This window comes from Merops nubicus, unplaced genomic scaffold (genome assembly GCF_000691845.1).
Source record: "Merops nubicus isolate BGI_N331 unplaced genomic scaffold, ASM69184v1 scaffold14791, whole genome shotgun sequence".
Taxonomy (NCBI): domain Eukaryota; kingdom Metazoa; phylum Chordata; class Aves; order Coraciiformes; family Meropidae; genus Merops; species Merops nubicus.
In genome coordinates, this window is record NW_008586424.1 from 1 (window position 1) to 7,046 (window position 7,046).

The 7,046-nt window shown below is 52.2% G+C and overlaps 1 protein-coding gene across 1 annotated transcript in view; it reads left to right on the top strand.

The window, feature by feature from the left end:
- The first annotated feature begins 67 nt into the window (after window positions 1-67).
- CLK3 (CDC-like kinase 3) overlaps window positions 68-7,046 on the top strand; it is an 8,002-nt gene continuing 1,023 nt past the window's right edge. Inside the window, exons 1-9 of the mRNA XM_008948650.1 lie at window positions 68-219; window positions 1,718-1,925; window positions 4,027-4,120; window positions 4,395-4,461; window positions 5,202-5,318; window positions 5,779-5,945; window positions 6,115-6,209; window positions 6,593-6,722; window positions 6,967-7,046. Coding sequence (XP_008946898.1) covers window positions 68-219; window positions 1,718-1,925; window positions 4,027-4,120; window positions 4,395-4,461; window positions 5,202-5,318; window positions 5,779-5,945; window positions 6,115-6,209; window positions 6,593-6,722; window positions 6,967-7,046 — 1,110 coding nt within the window. The remainder of the gene's footprint in view (window positions 220-1,717; window positions 1,926-4,026; window positions 4,121-4,394; window positions 4,462-5,201; window positions 5,319-5,778; window positions 5,946-6,114; window positions 6,210-6,592; window positions 6,723-6,966) is intronic.

A 7,046-nucleotide genomic window follows, 5' to 3' on the forward strand; every position in this document is an offset into this window, starting at 1 on the left:
CTGCCGCCCTCGGAGGGCGGGCGAAGCCCCGGCGGGTTTAGGACTAGGAAACCCGTTGTCTCCCCAGATGTATCACTGCAAGAGGTACCGGTCCCCGGAGCAAGAGGGCTACCTGGGACACCGGTGGAAGAGGAAGAGGTCTCGAAGCAGAGACTACTATGAGGGGAGGCTGCGATACCCACCCCGGAGGGATCTCTCCAGGAGGTCTCGATCGAGAAGGTACGAACAGGTCCGGGCCAAGGGCTCTGGTGGGTTATCTGATAAACCCTCGTCCTCGAGGCTGAGTGAGCTCCCAAGCGAGCAGCTTTAAAACCATAAATCACAGGGCTGGGAGCGAAGAGCTTAACTGTGTGCGTCCCTCCCCCTGACACGTTTCTGCCTCTGCCTCTAGCCAGAAGTTCTTCCCAAAGCAGCATCTTTCATATTAACGAGGGAGAAGAGCCTGTCTTGGAATCGTCTTTCCCAGCCCTAATGCTGTGGAGTATTAAAGTCTTTCCCTCCTGACAACTCGCTTCCTTCTGAAAGTCTGACAGAGCAGATCTGAAGCGACGACGCTTTGCCCTCCCCTACACTGTTGGAAAGGATCCGAGTATCGCTAACTGATCTTTCCGGCCGCAGCTCTGGATTTTACCTTTGTTCCTCTCTTTGTTCAGCGTTTCCACAGGGACAATTAGGTGCTGGCAGCAGGCTGGATAAGGCCCCTGATCACAGGAGCTGTGGCGAGGGTTCCGGAATGGAGGCGGGAGCTCTGTGAGGTCCTGGCTGCTCTGTGGCACCCTGAGCAGATGCGGTTCCACTGGTTGAACAGGGCAGGTGCAGTCAGAAGGGAGCTGAGATCATCTTTAAAATGTTCTACAGGCTAATTTATTTTCCAAGCCTGGCTTTTGTTTACTTGAAGGAAACGGATTGTGAAATACAGCTGACATGCACAATGGCCTTTCCCATTCTTCCATCTGATGGGACCTATAGGATAGATTTGGATCCCACCAGGTGTTTGCAGGGTGAAAACCTTCTTGCTCCTTTAGTGCCAGACTCTGAGCCGCTCACAGGTTCACTGGTCTCCTCTGTGTTTTAGCTCACTGACTGAGCTGCTCTCGTGGTTACCGTGCGCACACGGTGCCTAAAACATCTTTGTCTGAGGTCTTCAGGCCCTTCCTGATGTGGAGATGAGCTTGGCTGGAAGTTTCCCTCAGTGCTCCCAGCCCTCCATTGTTACTAGAGGCACAGGAACTTGACTATACTGTGGAGACCAGATTTTCCATCTAGCTCTTGCTAATGATCTGTTGAGCGGGGGGGGTTGTACACCAAGGGCTCCATGTTCAGGGGACTCCTGGCCCCCCTGGGGTGATAATTGGAGCACTGCTGCTGGCTTCAATTCTCGTTTGTTTAAGAACTAATGAGAGGCCTTCCTGAGGGAGGAGAAACGGTGTTAGAAAAACACTCGCGTACAGTGACGGAGGTGGCTCAGATGGAGCCCGAAGCCGGTGGTTTCCTGCCTGAGCTCCTTAAATAGTGGGAGAGTCACACTGTTTTCTTTTGCAAACGTTCTCCTTTTCCTTATCTGAGAAGCAGTTGGAGTTTGAGCCACTTCGGGGGGTGTTGTGGAGCTGGGCCGCTGGCTGTTTGTTGCCCTGCCAGAAGCAGGAGCGCTGTTTCCACAGGACTTGGCCTTGCCTGCTTCTCCAGGCTCCTAACCGCGTTCTCCTTTGCGCTGCAGCCACGACAGGATGCCTTACCACAGGAGGTACAGGCGGGACAGCGATGCCTACAGATTCGAAGACCGAAGCCCGTCGTTTGGAGAGGACTATTACTCGACCCGCTCGCGGAACTGGCGACGGTCCAGGGGCAGAGAGCAGCACCGTCCAAAGAGACACCAGCACTACTGCCGGAAACGCAGGACCAGGTCTTGTAGCAGTGCCTCCTCGGTGAGTAGCATCCAGAATGAGTTCAGGATGGGTCAGGGTTTAACTGGTCTTACCTCCTTTCAGCTCTGAACACTCTGGGTGAGTACATCTAATCCCGTTTTTTTTTTCCTTTCTTTTTTTTTTTTTTGGTGTTTGTTTTTCATTACGTGGAACGTATAAGTCCAAAAATCTGTGTCTTGTTAAGAAGGAAGCATTTGTAGCTATTGATTTTTTTTTTTTTTACTAGTCCAGCCCCCATAGCCTTAATAAGTGAGGAAACTAAGCTGTAGTCCTTACGGCCGGGTTGGGGATCAGGGAGAGCTTCAAATGGCACCCACGTGACAGGCTAACGAGGGTGAGCCCTGGCTGCAGGCCAGCCTGGCTGCTGGGGATTGGGCATTGGCCGGGTTGATGCGTGGCCAGGGCTTCATTCCGCTGAAGGCACCTCCGTTTGGTTTTGTGCCAGGATCCTGGGGGATCCCATCAACCTGGTTCTCCCCTGGGGTTATTAACCCCTGTCCCGCTGCACTTCACTTCCTGAGGATACACCCGTGTCCTCTTTGCCCAGTTCCACACTAGTGTCCTTGGATATTTCGGCTCCTCTGAAAACATCCCTGTTTTCCACCCCGGAACGTAGGATTCCTATCAAGGCTTAACAGGCAATACTTGGCATTGGGTGGGGAGGCTGGTCCTGGGACCATGAAGCCCCTGGAAGCATGGTGAGGTATCAGACCAGATGTCTCTGCTTCACTGCTTCTCTCCGATCAGAAACATTTCCATCTTTCACATGTTTGTTGCTTTTAAATGTTATTACAACTAAATGACCAACTCCTGATCCCTGCAGTTATTAGTGGATATCTGCATGGCCGGGAAGCGGACGGTCTGTTGCTTTCCTCCTTTTATTTCTCTTGAGTTGACCTTTTAATCTTAGTTTTCGAATGAGCCAGGGTTAGGATGAGAACGCTCCAGTGCGGTTTGAGCGTGCGCTTGCGATGATAACAGTGCGGAGGTTTGGGCTGGTGTGAGCTGAAGCCTTTGAAGGCTCACAGCTGTCTCAGCTGTCCTCTACCTTCTCCTCCGCTGCCCTTTTTTTGGAACTTGATGGTAGCTCATTATTTTGGACTATCTGGGGGGCGAGGGGCACAGAAAGAGAAGGCTGTTAGAAGCTCGGGCGTGAAAATGTGGAGCTTTGCATTAATTTCTTTGGCTGTGGAGATCATAACTATTTTTAAGGCTGCATAGCAAAAGGCAAAGAATTAGGGCAGCTTGCTTTGTGGAGCCTGGCTTCTCTCAGAAAGGTTCGGCTGGTTTTCCAGTAGAAGCCAGCAGTAGCAGGGGTAAAGGTGGCCTCCGACCTCCAGCAGATGTCCGAAGCACAGCAAAATGCTCCCTGGGGATTCCTTTAACTGTCCCCTCCCTACAGTTCTCCCAGGCTGAAGCTCGCATCCCGAGGCCGATGCACAGCACCAGCTCTGCCCGCAGCCGGGTGGGTGTGTGGATTTTGGGTCAGTGCAGCAGCTAGGTTCTGTCCAGAAGGAAAGGGCTGGTTCGCACCCAGGGCAGGACACGGCTCTGGTAGCCGGTGAGCTATTGACTGAGGTACCAAAGAGCGGGTTACACAGAGGGACAAGCGCTACTCTGGCTTCTACTGGACAGCCTGTCCAAACTGACAGCTTCATCAGGCTTGCCAGCGGAGCAAATAACATTCTTCTGGCAAAGCCCTTCTTCTTCTCGTGCCTCTGGCAGCATCCTCTGGTGCTGCAGGGGAAGATGCTCCTCCGTGGGGAACAGTGGTGCCAGGCCAAAGCCACCTTAACCCCAGAGCTCCCCAGCTGCTGCTTCCCTCCCGAGAAGAAGGGGGCATGTCCCTGCCTTAAAGAGGCGGCAGCTAACGAGGGCGTTTTCTTTACATACCTGTAGCTGTTGATGACTTTTCTGTTTTGAAGTTAGTTTGTGTCTTGACGTGTCCCTTGCAATATCCCTATCGTTATATATGCTGTGTGCCTTATGAAATGCTGGGATCTGGAAAATCCATCCACCGACGCACCGTCACCTCCACCTTTGAATGACAACTCAATCCTGCCGCTCGCTCGTATGCCGTTTCGGGGGGCGGTGTGTGCAGAGAAGCCAACAGAGCAGTAAGCGCAGCAGGAGCGTGGAAGATGACAAGGAAGGTCACCTGGTGTGCAGGATCGGCGATTGGCTTCAAGAGCGATGTACAGCCACCTTTCGTAAAACTTTACCTCTCTACTTTCTATCCCCATGTTAGACGAGATCTCTCGTATTGTACTGGAGGGGTCTCTAGTGTTTTATTGCTTATAAATGGACCGAGCAGTAAATTGCCTGAGGCAGACAGTAGACACTTGAGTTTTAAAGAGCGTAGCAGTGAGAGACATTGTTTTGCTTTGACACTTTACTGCTGTGAAATTGCAGGACCTCAGCTCTCACCAAGCCTCTGAGGTTCACGTCCACTCCTGTTTTCTCTCCTAGATGAAATAGTGGGCAGCCTCGGCGAAGGCACTTTTGGCAAAGTGGTGGAGTGTGTGGACCATGCCAGGTGGGCACCTTCCCCTCCCGGGTCACCCACGTCTCTCTCCCGCAGCAAGCCCAGATGTTCAGAAGCACAGGAGGAGCTTTTGCCTGGGACTGTGCTGGACCAAACCAAACCCTTCTCACCTTCCACTTCTCTCTGGGGTCAGAATTATTTCTTAGAGCAAGCGCAGAGGGGCCCGGTTCATACCTCAGCCCTCCCCGAGTTCGTGGGCAGATGCACCGAGGGAAGCAGGGGAGAGTTTGTGCTGTGGCCAAGCGCTTCCTGCAGCAATGGGCCAGGCAGCAGGGGAATGTGACCTTTTAATCTGGTGGGGTACTTCTCCATTATATTTTTTAACCTCTCCTGTGATTTCACTTGACCCCTGGTCTCTTCCTGACCTTTTGTCTGGCTCCAGGTCATGGGGTTGGCCTAGTATAGGAGCCTGCAGGGTCTCCTGCCTCCTCAGAAATCTCTCGGACACAGCTGGAGAGAGGAGGCGGGTGCTGGAGGGAGTGCTCTGTTAGGATGTGGTGTGCTCACAGAGCTGCCTGGAGCTCTCTGCAGCCTTACCCAGCAATAGCCTTTTGCTTCAAATTGACAACTAGACAAGCACCATGAGTCTTTTAGAGCTTTGTTGGGACCCAGACATGACTAAGCCTTTATTTAACACCTGAAAACGTGACTGGAGTAACTGGGGCACGCCCTCAGGATGTGTACGTGGGCTTTTTCTCTGACTCGGTCCTTTCATCTCTCTTCCCTTACAGAGGGAAATCTCAGGTGGCACTGAAAATCATAAAAAACGTCGGGAAGTACCGAGAAGCAGCCAGGCTGGAGATTAACGTCCTGAAAAAAATCAAAGAGAAGGACAAGGAGAACAAATTGTAAGTTCCTACAAGACTCCTGGATAGTCAGTACAGGCAAGTGGTCTGCTTGGGTGGTATCCAGAGAAATCACAGGGCTGGGGACTGTAATTCAGGGGGAAACCTGTCTCCTTCCTCTGCATTTTGGAAGAAGAGTCTGTCTTTAGTTCTGTTGAACACTGGTTTACTTATAACTCTTAACAACTGACATGCCAGGTCATAGTGAGGAAAAATGAACCAGAACTTGTCTAACAACCTGCTGCTGCCGTGTCCCACTTGAACTGGAGATCCCTCTCTACGGGTGGTGGAGCAGAGTGGAGAGTGGTTGCCTCTGCTGTACACCAAGGGATTACTGTGCTTCTGAGTCAGCTGCCTCAGAGCTTCTGCTCAGCAGCCACTCCTGAAGTAGCCAGGAACAGGGAGAATGACTGTTCTGGCGAGTCCCTGAACGTGGTTAACCCTCACATCTTTCTCTGCCCAGCTTGTGCGTCCTGATGTCCGACTGGTTCAACTTCCACGGCCACATGTGCATTGCCTTTGAACTCCTGGGCAAGAACACTTTTGAGTTCCTGAAGGAGAACAACTTCCAGCCATACCCTCTCCCTCAGATCCGGCACATGGCCTACCAGCTCTGCCATGCCTTGAGGTGTAAGTCCCTGCAGGGCTGGCCTTGCTGGGCGACGGTGTCGCTCCACAACGGGTTGGGAGGGAGCTCGGGAGGAGGTGGCTTGGAGCTTGGATGGGCAGAGTTGTCTGGGTGCTTCAGCATGTGGTTCCTACAGATGTTTTTTGTCTCTCCTCTTTGCCATGTGTGCAGTTTTACACGACAACCAGCTGACTCACACTGACCTCAAGCCAGAAAACATCTTGTTTGTCAACTCAGATTTTGACACTCTGTACAACGAAAAAAAGGTGGGTTATGCCCAAAAGGTAAGCGAACATGTCAAGAATAACCTTCCCTTCCCTCCCTGCAGAAATTAGATCTTTCCTGTTCAGTACTTGCGCCACAGGGCCTTAAAAAGTCTCTTTAGTGGGAACAAGCTGGAAGCTGGGCCTCTTCTTTCTCCCATGTCTTCTAAAAACCTCAGGACTGCTTCAGTGGCTGCAGCCCATGAAATGGAGTGTTCAAGTGGCTTTCCTTAACACTGATCTGAGATGTAAAGAGCTTCCCAGTTATAATCCTTCTGAGGACCAGTGAGGACATGGCAGTTCTGGGGTCCAAGGGTCCCTCTCAAAGCCTCCCTTAATCCCAAACCAGCTGTTGGAAGCACTGACGACTGATTGTTTGCTTGCAGAGCTGCGAGGAGAAGTCCATCCGGAACACGAGCATCCGCGTGGCAGACTTTGGGAGCGCCACCTTTGATCACGAGCACCACACCACCATAGTGGCTACCCGGCACTACCGTCCACCAGAAGTGATTCTGGGTGAGTGCCACTGGAGTTCTGGGTGGGTGGAGGAGAGCAGTTGTCCCAGGGATGTTGTAGGATGCTGGCTAGAGGAAAAGCAGCATCTGGGGGAGACTTGACAGTCCTCTTGCCCATGGGTTGCACTGGAAAGTGCACAGACAACTCCTAGGTCGGCATGAAATCCTTGCAGTTTCAACAAGGAGCTAGTGGGAATCTGTTGGGATTCACTGAGAGCACAGAGTTAACTGGATTCTCTCCGTAGAGCTGGGCTGGGCGCAGCCATGCGACGTCTGGAGTACTGGCTGCATTCTGTTTGAGTACTACCGCGGGTTCACGCTCTTT